The sequence below is a fragment of the Pelobates fuscus genome, chromosome 2 (assembly GCF_036172605.1).
Source record: "Pelobates fuscus isolate aPelFus1 chromosome 2, aPelFus1.pri, whole genome shotgun sequence".
Classification (NCBI taxonomy): Eukaryota; Metazoa; Chordata; class Amphibia; order Anura; family Pelobatidae; genus Pelobates; species Pelobates fuscus.
In genome coordinates this window covers 197829886-197846435 of record NC_086318.1, presented here as the reverse complement: position 1 = coordinate 197846435, position 16550 = coordinate 197829886, and the positions used below count along the sequence as shown (strand labels likewise).

The following is a 16550-nucleotide window of genomic DNA, read 5'->3' as shown; positions in this document are numbered from 1 at the left end:
AGTTAAATTCTGGCCCCTGACGAAGGTGCACTATTGAGGCACCGAAACGTGCGTCGGGTTTTTCTCTCTTTTTTTCATCTATTTTCACAGGGCACTCTGTCACTATGTGCAGGTAACCAACAATCTAAGTATGGTTCTGCACATTAGCGCAATGTAATTTCTATCTATTCTTTACCTCCTTACTGGTCCTGAACCTGGGATTGAGTGAATTTCTTGAGGACTTATGAACTAGTTAAATAGGGCTGTGGATTTAGTGACCCTACTTTGGAGAATTGTCTGGCATTTTTTAGTAGTTTAAACCTATTTATGTCCACAGGCTCACCCATTAATAGGCATAGTGGCAACATCGTGCTAGTGTATCTAATTTGTATCATTTGCACAAGTTTATTAAGTAATCTGTAGCCACATTGCATGGTCCTCTGACTGAGCATTTCACATTAGGTTATTATTAGCTTTTTCACTCACCTTGATGGGCTCATTTGTGTCCCTAGACTTATAGGGTAGTTCCTCTCTGGTCTGATGATTTAGTACTTAGGCTACCTATTTGTTCTTAAGGTGCACAATTAGTATTGGTTCTCGACCAACTTCCTGGGTCTATTTGCATGTATATAATTATTGAGTTACTTAGTTTTCAGACGTTGACCCCTGTAGATTAGAATTAAAGTCAGGAGTCTGAATTACTATTAGTTATACTATTGACCTAGGATTATTGGAGGTTAGCCATTTGGCTTTTTTACAATTCCAGTTGTTTCTGACCTTTGGTTTGGGAATATATAGGTGTACTGTAATCATTTTTCATATAAGAACTACATCTTTAATTTCGGATGTTTTATTATTATTTTCATCTGCTTTAGATCTCCAGGTTATACTCTGGTGTCTGGATTTTTGGTCCAGTAGCCTGAGTATTGTTCATAGTTGTACGTATAGGGGTTAAGCCCCAGGAAACTTCTGGATTGTCCATTAGATGTTTTTCTCTACAGGTTGGAGGGAGCAGCACTGTTTCTGCCTACCACCACCTGTAGACTTTTTTGAACAGGTGCCAAGTCCTGCTGGAAAATGAAGTCAGCAGCCCCATAAAGCTCGTCTGCGGAAGGAAGCATGAAGTGCTCCAAAATTTCCTGGTAGAAGGCTGCCTTGACCCTGGACCTAATAAAGCACAGTGGACCAACACCAGCAGATGACATGGCTCTCCAAATCAGCACAGACTGTGGAAACTTCACACTGGACTTCAAGCATATTGCAGTGTGTGCCTCTCCATTCTTCCTCCAGACTCTGGGTCCTTGGTTTCCAAATGAGATGCAAAGGTTGCTCTCATCAGAAAAGAGGACTTTGGACCACTGAGCAACAGACCAGGTCTGTTTTTCTTTAGCCCAGGTAAGACGCTTCTGACGTTGTTTGTTGTTCAGGAGCGTCTTGACAAGAGGAATATGACATCTGAAGCCCATGTCCATGATCCGTCTGTGTGGTGGCTCTTGGTGCACTGACTCCAGGCTCAGTCCACACCTTGTGAAAGTCCCTAACACTTCTGAATGGCCTTTTCCTGACAATCCTCTCCAGGCTGCGGTCATCCCTGCTGCTTGTGCACCTTTTTCTTCCACACGTTTCCCTTGCACATAAGTTTCTATTAATGTGCTTTGATACAGCACTTTGGGAACATCCAACTTTCTTCGCAATTACCTTTTGGAGGGTGTCAATGATGGCTTTCTGCACAACTGTCAGGTCAGCAGTCTTCCCCATGATTGTGATTCCTACTGAACAAGACTGAGAGACCATTTAAAGGCTCAGAAACCCTTTGCAGGTGTTATGGCTTACTTAGCTGATTAGAGTGGGACACTGTGAGCCTAGAATATTGCACCTTTTCACAATATTCTAATTTACTGAGATTGTGCCTTTGGGGTTTTCATGAGCTGTAAGACATAATCATTGTACTTATGACTAATCACAGTTTCCCCATTTACGTTGCATTACTGAAATAAATGAACTTTTGCATGATATTCTAATTTTTCAAGTATCACCTGTACAGTTGTTGAAATTAAGTGCAAGCGCATGAGACAATCAAGCAAACCACAGAATTGTGCTAGCCAAAAAAATGTAAAGCTATTTTACACCATAAAGGGACACTATAGTCACCTTAACAACTTTAGCTTAATGAAGCAGTTTTGGTGTATAGAACATGCCCCTGCAGTCTCACTGCTCAATCCTCTGCCATTTAGGAGTTAAAACCCTTTGTTTATGAACCCTAGTCACACCTCCCTGCATGTGACTTGCACAGCCTTCCATAAACACTTCCTGTATTTAGGCTTTCTTTATTGCAAGTTCTGTTTAATTAAGATTTTCTTATCCCCTGCTATGTTAATAGCTTGCTAGACCCTGCAAGAGCCTCCTGTATGTGATTAAAGTTCAATTTAGAGATTGAGGTACAATTATTTAAGGTAAATTACATCTGTTCGAAAGTGAAACCAGTTTTTTTATTTTTTTATGCAGGCTCTGTCAATCATAGCCAGGGGAGGTGTGGCTAGGGCTGCATAAACAGAAACAAAGTGATTTAACTCCTAAATGACAGTGAATTGAGCAGTGAAATTGCAGGGGAATGATCTATACACTAAAACTGCTTTATTTAGCTAAAGTAATTTAGGTGACTATAGTGTTCCTTTAAATTGAGTGAGCTAAACAGGTCAATCTCAGTTAGAAAAAGTCAAACAAGTCCAACAATTAACACTGTATGCATCATTGTTTATTTTGTTTTTATGCTACCACATTCCAGATGATACATCTGCAATCCCACGTTGTTTTTACGTTTTCTAAATTGTTGTCCTGTATGGTAAAATGAAATCTGCCTGACCTGGTCCTAGTTGTGGAAATGTAAAGTTAATGTACTTCTGAAAAGCTTGTCTGGTCTCTACTATCTCTTCTTCCAGTTTCTCCTTTGAATAGACCACAGCTTTTAGTTGCTTTTCTGTGCGTCTATGGGAGGCTTCAAGCTTGGATATATAAGCTTTAATCTCCTTTATAGCCGCCTGATGTTGTACTTCTTTAAGTTTTAAAATGTCTTTCATTTTGTCTTGCTCCTCTTGCCGAGCTACTGTAACCTTATGTATCATTAGCAAATTCATATTTTCTTGAAGTTCTTCCATGTTCTTCTGGTGTCTGTAATCCGCTATTGCTAATGCTTCCCTGTTCTGCTGCATAAGTGTCCTATATAGATATACACAATGTGATTACTATGATCATCTACACATAACATGCTATTATAAAAACTTTATATAATCTCATTCAAAGTGTGTTATAAAGCAAATAAATATTATATAGCACCTCTAGACATTATAGCAGTAATGTGCCCTTTTAAATAAACATTTTCTTACCAGTTTTAAAAACATTAAACCCACTTGCCTAATATCATGTCGTTCATCCTCGTGCTGCCAAAACAACTCTAATGCATCAAGGCATGGACTCCACAAGACATCTGAACGTGTCTTGTGGTATCTGGCACCAGGACATTAGCAGCAGATACTTTAAGTCCTACAAAGAGCGAGGCGGGGCCTCAATGGATCAGATTTGTTGTTTCAGCACATCCACAGATGCTCAATCAGATTGAGATCTGGGGAGTTTGGAGGCCAAAGCAACACTTTGAACTCAAAGTGTCATTCATGTTCATCAAACCATTCCTGAACAATTTTTGCAGTGTGGCAGGGGGCATTATCCTGCTGAAAGAGGCCACTGCCATCAGGGAACACAATTGCCATGAAGGGCTGTACGTGGTCTGCAACAATCTCTAAGTAGGTGGTACGTGTCAACATCCACATCTCTTTCAGACTCATTCAAACGGGCAGAACTCCGTTGGATTTACCGATTGGACACATTATTCCCTCATGGATTGAATGAGAAATGCAACGTCAACCCTTTTAGGTAATTGATTAATTTTTTTATTTCTCTTTCATGCATATTAGATATAATTATTGACCTCTGCCGAGAATTTTTAATACTGAGTTTGATTACTCCAATTTTTTACTTCAGTCTTTTGTCTTTTCTGGTGACTATGGCCATTGGATGTTTGGATTCCTGCATATTTATGGACAATTATTTGGAGTTACAGTGGACTCGTATGTGCATTGCAAGACGGGTCTTGGATATCGACAAGAGCTACTAGTTTTGTTTTGTATTTTTGTTTGCCTATGCCTTTTGTACAGTCTTGAATACATATTTATGTTGATCCCATTTAGGATTATTTACATCTGTCATGTAATATGGCTTAGTAGGAACATATTAGTCTTGTTTATAATTTATATACTTTAGTTTCTGTGGACTTATCCATGTCCTTTGGAATATTTGTGTATGCAGGGTTTATTGATTTTTGCAGGTTAATTCACATATGTCTTTTAAATTATTATTAGTAGTGTTTATGATAAACAGGCTTATTGTGGAGAATGTGCAGGACTATGCGTTTCATACGACATACCGTATATACTCGAGTATAAGACGAGTTTTTCAGCACATTTTTTGTGCAGAAAAACCCCCACTCGTCTTATACTCGAGTTAATGTCTGTATTATGGCAACTTACATTGCCATAATACAGACCAGGACCGCCGGGCTCATTACAAGCCCGGCGGTCCTGTTGGGGGCTGGCAGAGAGCTGTAACTTACCTTTCCTGCAGCTCCTGTCAGCTCCCTTCTCTCACCTCCGTTCCGGTCAGCTCCCCTGTCAGCTCCACTGCAAGTCTTGCGAGAGCCGCGGGACTTGCTGACAGGGGAGCTGACCGGACCGGAGGTGAGAGAAGGGAGCTTACAGGAGCTGCAGGAAAGGTAAGTTACAGCTCGCTGCCAGCCCCCCTCCTACACAGCCCATCCACTGGACCACCAGGGAATAAGAGCCCCCCTCCCTGGCCAGAGAGGGGGGCTGAAAAAAATATAAATAAAAAATTAAATAATAATAAAATAAAAACAATATATTAATATTAAAAAATATATATAATATATATAAAAATATATATATTAAAATAATAATAATTTTTAAAAAATAATAAAAATGCCCACTCCCCACCAAGGCTCTGCATCACACACACAAACACTGCATTCATACACACAAACATTGCATTCATATACACACACACACACTGCACTCATACACACACTGCATTATATATATACACACACACACACACACTGCATTCATTATACACACAATTTAGAAATTTACCAGTAGCTGCTGCATTTCCCATCCTAGTCTTATACTCGAGTCAATATGTTTTCCCAGTTTTTGGGGGTAAAATTAGGGGTCTCGACTTATATTCGGGTCGATTTATACTCGAGTATATACGGTATGTTCATTTATTATTAATTGTTTTGATTACCAACTGTTCAAATTGGTCTCTTTTTTCTTTTCACCTTATTTGCTTTATTTTAGTTTTGTTTTTTTGTTTTTTTTCAATCTTTATTTTTATTGTGCAAATCATGAACAAAACAAGTTTGTTGCGCCACGACAGCGGTACAAACCCAAATTTTAACATACATGAGATAACAGTGTCATGGTATACAGATTTCTTGCACATTTTTTGTGAATGTAAGTGAATACATGGTCGTCAAGTATGTCTACGGTAAATAAGCAGAAACCAGCTAACTATCTTGCGAGAGGGTCTAGCTTTATGTTACCAAACGCAAAACTAAAACATGAAAAACATTGGTGTGGCATGCTTAGTCGGAATAATCATTTCCTCTCTGACCTATATGCTATTCTAGGTAAAATGTGCCCTGCTAACTGACAGTAAGATTAAATAGTAAGGTTTACTCGCTAAACTGTAGTTTCAGGACTTTAAACAGATGTAGAGGCAATGGTTAAATCTGAGTCGAGTTGTATAGCCAGTAAAGTGGAGCCTGGGGTGCCACTACTGTTAATGGCATGTTAAGAATGAGTGAGTTTTAAGATTTAAGAGTGAACAAAGATAGACATTGCAAAGTAAACATGAACATGAAATAACTATGCACTTGCTTTACTTAAGGAAATTTAAACTATTTTGGTTTGATGAGTTTTCTTTTTTTTAATCTTGTTGTTTATTGATGTGTGATACTTGGGTGTCTTTCCTACTTCTATTCCTTATCCACAGGCTTGTAACCCAGCGCTATGTCACTGTTATTTGTACTGATAATGTACTGCAGTACTTCCATTCTCCACTATTGTAACATCACATGTGACTGGATCGGCTTTGTTAGCGCATGCCTATTTTGATCCCTTGAATGGGACAAGCGCAGTCGCATTTTGGAACGCATTATGCATTCCATTCGCCGATTCATACTTTTTCCACCTGCACTGTGAATGTTTACATGGTGTGTTCAATAAAAGCATGGCAACATTTCATTATTCGTGTGTTATTAGTTTAAGCAGACTGTGATTGTCTATTGTTGTGACTTAGATGATGATCAGATCACATTTTATGACCAATTTGTGCAGAAATCCATATCATTCCAAAGGGTTCACATACTTTTTCTTGCAACTGTATGTGTGTGTGCTGCTTGTGTGTATTGTGTGGGGTGGGGGGGCCGTTTAGTTAGTATCCCCCCTCCCTTCTTACCTTATGTAGGGTACCTTACTGTATGCCGCGGTAACGCTCCGACCTCGCAAGAGGAACCCAGCAGAGCTGCTGGCTAGAGCTCCCCGGGTCATCTCCTGCCTCCCTCCATGCTGCTGGTGGGCCGGTGAGGTAGATCTTTGATCTCCCCACCGGCCCATGGAGGCTTAGAGTAGAGCCGGCGCTTGGATAGCGCCAGCTCTGCATGAGCCGACAGGGGACATCCTGAGATCTCCCCCTCTCAATCCATAGGCGTGCCGCAGGGATTAGGGTGTGCACAGGCACACCCCATTTGCACGCCTATGCATCTAGTCATCACTATTTGGCCCTTGTCAAAATCATTCAGATCTTTTGGCTTGCCCATTTTTCCTGCTTCCAACACACGGGATTCAAGAACTGGCTGCTCACTTGCTGCCTAATATATTCCACCCCTTGACAGGTGCAATTGTATTGATATAATCAATGTTATTCACTTCACCTGTCAGTGGTTTTAATGTTGTGGCTGCAATTTCATTAACAAAACAGCAATTTAAGTCTCACAAAATGTAATAGTTTAATTTAAATAACTTCATCTAGGCAAAAAATAATGGAGGTTTAGTTACAGTATATGATCATACATTGCATAAGCCTGCCACAACATCAATGTACCCCATTCTTGGCAAGACCCACCTAATACCTGCTCTCATAAGAATAACCCACTTACTTGGGAAACGCTTCCTCCTGGGACTCTCTGCAAGGCAAGGTTAAATAGGACTATGTAATGAGGCACCTTTGACCAGGGCCGGATTTACATAGGGGCTGATAGAGCTGCAGCTCCAGGCCCATTGATTTAAAAAAATCTGGTATTTAAGGCTGCCTAGTATTAATATTATTATTATGGGGGCGGGGCCGGGCCGCCGAGCTGAGCGGTCGCAGGACGGCTCGGCTCCTGCAAACAGAGGCATAAATGGCCTGAAAAATCGTGATTCCAGGGGAGAATTACCGGCACAACTGCGACCCTCGACGGAACCGGGCTACCTGGGCTGGGGAGAGGCTTGCTCTCGCAGTTTAAGTCCCTCAGCGGTTGGGGCCCGCTGCAACAGGCGGGACCTATGCTGGCGGTGAGTGAAGCGGACGGCCGCCGCGACACTATCCTGCCCGACGGAGCCCGACAAGCGAGGACTACCTGCGGACCGAGCCCTGTTCCCCCCCCTCTGGACCGGGGGGGTGATCCCGGTCCAAGCCAAGCCACGCTAAGCTACACAGAAGGCTGAAGAAGCAGTGACATGCAGTCCTGAGACCCGCGCGCAAGATGGCGGAGACCATGTGCGCAGGGCCTGTACTCCAGAGCACAGGACGATCGGCAGCCACCACCTGAGCTTGCACACAGGTAATGAAAGACAGAACCCGCACGTACATCCTGACCTACTTACCACCCAGCGGTTCCTGTGAACCTGGACCAACAAGAAGCCTCCCCACACTTGAGACCCCACAAAGCCTGCTGCACCGCAACTAGCCTGCTCACCGACGGGCAAAACAGACCAAAGAGTCCAACCATGGCCCACCGGAGACAGAACACCGAGGGGATACTGACCCTGCCACGCGGATAGCTTCAACACCAGAGAGACTCACACACAGCGCCAGCAGCTCAGCAGAGCAGCATCGGGTGAGCTCTGCTGAAACTACACAGAGGCTTAGGCTCCGCTTCCAAGCGCCAGAGGGGGCTCCTGAGCAGTGGAACAGAGCGGTCTCTCTGGGCACCGGGCTGTATTTCCCTACTGACTCTCTCTACCTAATCCCTTCTGCAGCTATCAGAGCAAAGACGGGCGATCTACACAGGACTCTCGCTACACAGTTGGCTCTTATGTTTTTTGCTGATTGCATATACCTCTAATCTATGCTAAATAATATGTTTTCACATACCCACTAGCTGGCCCCTAGACAGCATGCAACTGGCGGGGATTTTTTTACACATAATGTAATCTGCTTGTGTGCTCTTCACATACTGCCACTGAACCATAGCCTGCTACTCTGCTGACTGCATGTCACATTAGGATATTCTACATATTTAGTTTATGACCAGACCTAGTAGTATAACCTTAACCTGTTAACACTAACGCACTATTTCTATATATGGATAAGCAATCTCTATGTCATAGTTGGCCGTCATTGTAATATAACTACAACCTGCTGTGTGACTAGTTGAGCTAAGCGCAATCTTAGCCTAGCATTTTATATACTAATGCGACACTTATCAGCTTGTTATCTCTGTAATCTCAAAAAAAAAAAAAGTGCATTGTCCATCTACTACCCACTGTAACTTATGTTTAGAATTCAACGTATGGACTGCCGTTGGGGTACCATATGTATGCCTGTACCAATCAAAAGCACTGCAAAAATAAAGAATTAAAAAAAAAATATATTATTATTATGATATTTATAGAGCGCCGTCAAATTCCACAGCGCTTTACAATGGGTGGACGAACAGACATGTAGTTGTAACCAGACAAGTTGGACACACAGGAACAGAGGGATTGAGGGCCCTGCTCAATGAGCTTACATGATAGAGGGAGTGGTGTAAAATGACACAAAAAGGTAAGGATAGTATTAGACTAGTGACAGTTGCAGAAGAGGAATCAGTTGGGAGCTATTAACAGTTTAATTGATACGCTTTTATGAAGAAGTGGGTTTTTAACGATTTTTTGAAGGAGTGGAGACTGGGTGAGCATCTAACGGAGGAGGGAAGCGAGTTCCACAGGAACGGTGCAGCCCTCGAGAAATCTTGAAGGCGAGTATCAGAGGTGAGAGTACGGACAGAAGATAGACGTAAGTCTTCAGCAGAGCGTAAGGGCCTAGACGGGACATACTTGTGTATAAGGGAGGATAGATAGGTGGGAGCAGCATTATGTAGAGATTTGAAAGCAAGAACCAGAATTTTAAATTGAGCTCTATAATTTATAGGAAGCCAATGTAGGGACTGACAGAAGGGTAAGGCATGGGAGGTGCGGGCGGACAGGAAGATGAGCCTCGCTGCCACATTCATTATGGACTGTAACGGCGCAAGTTGGGAGCACATAAGACCACTGAGAAGCGGATTACAGTAGTCAAGGCTAGTAAGGACAGGATCGGAATGGACCAACACCTTAGTTGCATCTGGCGTTAAGTAGGGGCGGATGCGCGCAATGTTTTTGAGATGGAAATGACAGGATTTGGCGATAGATTGAACATGAGGCTTGAAGGAGAGGTCGGAGTCAAAGAGAACACCTAGGCAGCGAACCTGCGTGGTGGAGCTGATGGTAGCACGGTTGACTTGGAGGGAGACAGACACAGGAGTAACAACACTTGAGGGAGGAAAGACCAGAATTTCAGTTTTGGTCAAGTTTAGTTTAAGGAAGTGGGCAGCCATCCAGTTAGAAACAGCAGAGAGGCAGTCAGAGGCACTAGCCAAGAGTGACGGGGAGAGATCAGGAGAGGACAGGTAGATTTGCGTGTCATCTACATAGAAATGATATTGGAAGCCAAAGGAGCTAATGAGTTTACCAAGGGAGGCAGTATAGATGGAGAACAGTAGGGGACCAAGGACTGAACCTTGGGGGACACCAACAGGGAGGAGTTGGGGAGAAGAAGCAGAGCCAGAGAAAGAAACACTGAAAGAGCGCTGGGAGAGGTAGGAGGAGCACCAGTAGAGAGCAATATCTTGTAGACCGATATTGCGGAGGATGAGAAGAAGCTGTTGATGATCAACAGTGTCAAAAGCCGCAGACAGGTCAAGGAGAATTAGGATAGAGTAGTGACCACAAGATTTTGCAGCGAGTAGATCATTGGATACTTTGGTCAGTACCATTTCCACAGAGTGCTTAGCGCGGAAACCAGATTGAAGCGGGTCTAGCAGAGAGTTGGACTCGAGGAAGTCTGTCAATCTCGCATTACACAATTCAGTAATACCAGCACCATGCAAATGTCAGTCTCAGTATAAACAGAAATTATTCTGCAATACCAGCGCCAGGCCAGTAGGGGTCGCTGTGTGTGTGGAGAGAGGCAGGGATAGGAAGTTACAGCATCTCCCTCCCTGCCTCTCTCTACTCACTGATACATGGGGGAGCAGCTCTACACAGAGAGTCCAGACAGCAGTTCCCAGCCTGCAGAGACAGCCTACATCTCAGGTAAGTGAAGGATGTGGGTGAAAGGCTGCAGGGAGACATGGGGACACAGACACTAGGAGACTCTGGAAGACCTGGGGACACTGAGACACTATGGGATACTGGGAGACATGGGGACACTGGGAGACATAGGGACACAGAGTTTTGGGCACACTGGGAGACAGAGACACAGAGACTACAGGGGCACTGGGAGACCTGGGGACACTGAGACACTAGGGGTCACCATGCCTAACAGTGTCTCCATGTGTCTCAGTGTCCCCTAGTGTCCCCAAGTGTGCTAGTGACATGGGGACACTGGGAGACATGGGGACACATACACCAAGGGACCCTGGGAGACATGGGGACACAGACACTAGGGGACACTGAGAGACATGGGGACACTGTGGGAGACATGGGAACACTGGGCGACTTTGAGACACCAAGGTACACTGGGAGACATGGGGCACTGAGACACTGTGATACACATGGGACACCGTGATACATAGGGGACACTGAAGACCTGTGGACACAGACACTAGGGGACACTGAGACATGGGGACACAGACACTGGAAGATTAGGGGACTGGGAGACTAGGGCATGCAGGAAGACATGGATACACTGATACTCTGGGATACATGGGTATACTGAGACACTGGGAGATTAGGGGACTGGGAGACTAGGGGACACTGGGTGACATGGAGACACTGGGTGACATGGAGACACTGGGTGACATGGAGACACTGGGTGACATGGAGACACTGAGAGACTAGGAGACACAGAGACATGGGGAAACTGTGATACCTGGGAGACTGAGACAGGGAGACACTGGGAGCAATCCATATATACAGTAGAATCAAACTGTAAGCAGTTTTTTGGTGATTTTACAGAATTATCTCTTATGTCACTCTTTGTGATTTACATGATATGATGTCACGCATAAAAATAATATGCAAATTAGTAAGGCCGGTATTTAAAAAAAAAAAAAAAAAAATTTAAAGAAAGGTGGCAACCCTAACTACTTTTCACATACTCTTTCTTAAGTATGGAAACTTAAGATGGATGTAGAGGAACAAAACTTGTGTGGACTGGCTGACAATGAAATAAGTTTAGGTAATGCTGACTTTGGTCTCTCTAACACTGGGGCATGTTCCCTTTCTTCTACACTCACTACATACACCTTTTCTCTGTCCCAGACTATATACCAGGAGCTTCTCCCTGCTAGTAAAAAGGTAAGGATACAAGTGTGCATGTGACTGCTAGTGGACAGTCCTTAGAAAGCTTTGAGCGAGTGCATCATAAGACACATTTATGCCAAGCTCAGGGTCCTGTCTGCATAGTATGCCCTTAGTTGGCCAGCCTGCATGACTGGTAGGCAGCCTGACATGCATTCATGCCAGGCTGACCTTCAATTTCTTTGTGCAGACATACCCCCTTTTTGGGTATGTTCGCCCCTTTTGGCAGTTCTGGTTATGTTATTTGCGTCAGTGGCACACCCTTTTTACTGTGTCCATAGACTTCCTGCTTCACCGGACACTGCTGTTAGGGGGTATGGATTTACTTGAAAGATGAAAGCGTGAGATTAGCATAGGGTATGTGTTTTCTCATAGCTGCATCCTATGAGTTTCCCTCCAGCACCATCTCCATCAGATACATGACGCTTGGGAGGTAAGATTGTTTTAGTGTTTTTGGTCGAAAAGATTTTGTAAATAGGCCCATCATAATTGTCAGCACCAGGCCCACTGGGCTCTTAACCTGGCCCTGCCTGTGACAGGGAGGGTTGCAAAAGCAGGAAGTTGGCCTGGACTCCCAAATAAACAACTTTGTTTGGTGGTTGGTATTAGTTGCAATAGGTGTTAGTAGCATGCAGATATAAACTAGGTAACTTGCTGGTATTTTGTCAAATATTTACTGGCTGTTTGTATAATCAAGAGCTTACCCAAGATATTTAGTAACCAAATTGAAAACAAGCCCTAAATTGTTACCCTACACTGCTCCTAACCCAAATGTTATATAAATAATCTATACGATCATGATATATTTCCTTCATAGAACATTAATTTGTTATAGCAAAACAGAACTGCCCTTGAAATCTTACTTTTTCATCTCCAATAGTTTTTCATCAGCCAATTCCCGCTCCTGTTTTATGGCTTTATTGACAGCAGCAAACTTCTCTTGAGTGCACCTTTCTAGAGTTTTCTGAATTTCACCTTTCAGCTTCTGCTCTGACTTCTCATATGCTTTGCTAAGCTCACACTTTAACTGCTCTTCCATTTCCTTTTTGGTGTGATTTATTGCTTCCTTCCAAAAAAATTAAATGGACATTTAATTAGCATTTAAAAGAGTAGATAAAAATGCTTGTCAAGAAGCAATTTTTATATTCATACATAATTCTATCACATTAACGCAAGCTGTAAATCTCTTTAAAGGAACACTCCAAGCACCAAAACCACAGCTTGATGTAGTGGTTATGGTGCCAATCCTGTTGTAATTAGTAAAACCTTTTAAGAACAGATCCATGTATCCACTACTTCTGTCTGAGCTAAGCCCAGCTGCACATTGTGGTGTTTAGCTCAGGAGAACTCAAGGATGTTCCTTCTTAGACATTTCTGTCTTACCTAGTAGTGGATGCAGGTAAAGGCTTCTAGCAGACCAAAGCAGTTTGACTACTTACAATAGGTGGGCTCTCATGCCATATTATATCTACAGATCACTATAGTGGTTATCGTGCACAGAGTGCTCCTTTAACCAAGGAAATTGTATCAGTTTGACTTCTATTTGACAATATTGGAAATATTGTACTAGGATTTACTCTGATACAAAATGTCTTCTAAAAATAAAAATCAGCAACCTACCTGAATTCTGTGGCTACATTTATATATGTCCTCAACTTTATTATATGTTAAACAGTTTTAGTTAGATTTGTTGCATTAATATACTATTAACCCACGTGACCTGGCTCCGTCGGCTTACAATGAAGCCCTAGTTAGGCACCCCACATAGTGCACGCAAAAGCACCTCTCTTAATTGTCAGCGCACGCTCGGCCCATGACAAAGACCGTCCACGTAGGCACTTGTCCTTACCAGCACTACCTCAAAGCTTTTGAAGGCCTCACAGCTTATATAACACCACATAGGTGCCTTACTTGAGCTTAAGTTTAAAGGGACACTCCAGGCACCCAGACCACTTCTGCCCATTAGAGTGGTCTGGGTGCCAGCTCCCACTACTCTTAACCCTGCAATGGTAATTATTGCAGTTTTTTATAAACTGCAATAATTACCTTGCAGGGTTAACTCCACCTCTAGTGGCTGTCTACTAGACAGCCACTAGAGGGAACTTCCTGCATCATAGTAGACATGTGCAATTCGTTTCGGTCCGAATATGAATTCGGACGAATTTCGGACACTTCCGAATGTCCGAATTGCCGAAGTGCCGATGTCCCGAAATTACCGAATTTCCGAAGTACAGTATTGCCTAAGTACTAATATACTTACCCAGTGAAAGAAGAAGAATGTTACATTGTAAACAATTTTAAATAAAAAGTATACAAACATAGCCAGGATTCAACTGTAAGCATTTGCAACACTTACAACAATCAAGTAGCATACATTCATATAAAATGTAAGTTACTTAGCCTGTCAATGGAATGACAGGAATGAATAATTAGATAGCTCCCTAATACCGTGGGAATTAGGGAGTTATCTACTAAAAGGCTGAAAGACCTAAATTGGTCTTTCAGCCAAATTTACTAATACTAAGTAAAGATTACTTAGTATTAGTAAATTATGCCCCTACTCGCTATACCGCTTAATCCACCAATCAGAGAGTTATGAGTCAAATTACACAGCGTGGGGAAATTACAAAGAACCTTCCCACGCTGTGTAAAATGACACAGAGCACTCTGATTGGTGGATTTCAAACCAACCAATCAGAGTGCTGTGACAGGTAAATGTAGAGACTTACCTATCAGTCTCTTCATTTACCTGTTAGAGCACTCTGATTGGATGGCTTAAACCCACCAATCAGAGAGCTCTGAGCCTAATTGCAGGGCGGGGCAAGGCTTTATAAGCCTTGCCCCGCCCTGCAGAGCTCAGTCTGCGCGGAGCCCTCGCCGGGTGAAGAAGGATTATTTTTTTTTATTTTTATAATTGCGTCGGTTATTATGGTTTTCTATTTGGCCTTTTTTGGGGCTGAAAAAAGAAGATTTTAGAAGAAAGAAAACATCGAATGGTAAGTTTTTTTTTTTTTTTTTTACAGGTACTTAGTTAAAGGTCCCCCTCTCATTAGTTTTTAGGGTGTGTGGGGTAGGTAGGGGGATAATTTTTATTGGGGTGGGAGGGGGTGACTAGGGGTTTGGGGAACCCTAGTCACCTGGGGGACACACATTTTTTTTGTGGACCCCTAGTCACCTGGGGGGGGCACATTTTTTAGGGCCCCCACTCGATGCTCAGGGGTGGGGGCCAGGGGGGAGGACCTTACCCCTTATCCCACCCCCTTATTAGTATTTAGGTCCCCCACCCACCGCTGAGGAAGAAGCAGCGATGTGCATCGTCGCTGCCTCTGGTAAGTTACTGAAGGGGTTTTCATCCCTTCAGCAACCGGGGATTGGGGGGTGGAAGGGAGAGGGAACCTGCAGTGCCAGGAAAACAGATTGTTTTCCTGGCACTGGAGTTTCCCTTTAATGGTGACTTGCTAATCAGCCACAAGCTGCATAAAGCCCGACGCCCACGACTTCCCAGATACAAGATACTCAGACATACTGCAGGAGAGCCTGGGTCCCTAAGCTAACAAAAATATAAAATTGAGTCTGTTCTGCTTTGTGATATATGTTCAGCTACTGTAGCATTCTAGCTCATATGCACCTTGCATACAATGTTGTTATTTCTGCAATGACTCAAAAATAAAGAAAAAATTAAGATGGAAAGAAAAATAAATAAATAAAATTCAGGTCTACCCACTGATATATTTTTCAGCAATTGTTGGACTAGAACTTACAACACAACCAGACAGAGGGGAGGGGCGATGACGTGACGACGCACGCCGGTCACGTCCCGCGGAAGGTGAGGGGAAAAGCCGCGAAAAAGACAGGGAAGCCGCGAGGTACCTGAGGCAGAGGGTCCATGGCGGCAGTTGGCGGTAGCTGGCGACGGATGAGTGTACACGAGGCTGCAGGGTCCAGATAGCACAAGAGAGTCTCCGGTTGCATAGAGACCCAGGACAGCGAAGCCTGAAGTTAAGGTCAACGCAGTAAAGGGGAACGAACGAGCAGATACACGTGGTGGACGGACAGACGAGTAATTCGGACCATTCAGTACGACAGCAAGCCCCAAAAATGGCATACATAACAAGCAGAAGACAAGCAGAAGACATTCCAACTGCAAGTATATAAAAAGCATATTAATAAGCTGAATAATGTCTGTATAATCAACAGAAAACTATTTCATAGGCAAATTGAACATAGACTTGACAAATACTGGGTGTATACAGATATACAGACTTACTGAAAACTCCATCAATAGGAGTGTGCAAAGTTTGTGCAAAGGTTCCAAAACTAATTTCAGTTGTTGTATACTGTTGTTATACATTGATATATAGACCTAAGGAAAAGTCCGATAATAGGAGCGTGGAAAAGGCTCCAAATTAACCCCAGTTGTGAGATTCGTTCCCAATGGAGATCTGTGATTAACATATCATTATTAATGAAAACCCCGTTAACAGGAGCGTGCAAAGGCTCCAAATGAATGAATTTTGGATGAGAGAGTTATCTCTTTTGGAAAAGCGTGCTTAATTCAATCATTATTCATAAAATAGTTAAGACGGAAAAAAAAAAAAAAAAAAAACGGAATAACACAGAATATATGGAATAGTATGA

At 43.0% G+C, this 16550-nt stretch overlaps 1 protein-coding gene across 1 annotated transcript; it reads right to left on the bottom strand.

The window, feature by feature from the left end:
• Window positions 1-2786: 2786 nt before the first annotated feature.
• On the bottom strand, window positions 2787-15800 carry C2H6orf163 (chromosome 2 C6orf163 homolog). The gene is made up of 3 exons (XM_063441748.1): window positions 15783-15800; window positions 12776-12978; window positions 2787-3195 (listed from the first exon to the last, which is right to left on the bottom strand). The coding sequence occupies exons 1-3, from the start codon at window positions 15798-15800 to the stop codon at window positions 2802-2804; spliced, it is 615 nt and encodes a 204-aa protein (XP_063297818.1). The 3' UTR covers window positions 2787-2801.
• Window positions 15801-16550: the final 750 nt, after the last annotated feature.

What these genes read in the sequence shown, in the direction of transcription:
- C2H6orf163 (XM_063441748.1), bottom strand. An exon ending in AAACTATTGGAGATGAAAAA is followed by an intron (nt 3,196 to 12,775) that starts GTAAGATTTCAA and finishes ATATCTATATAG; the next exon opens with GACACTTATGCAGCAGAACA.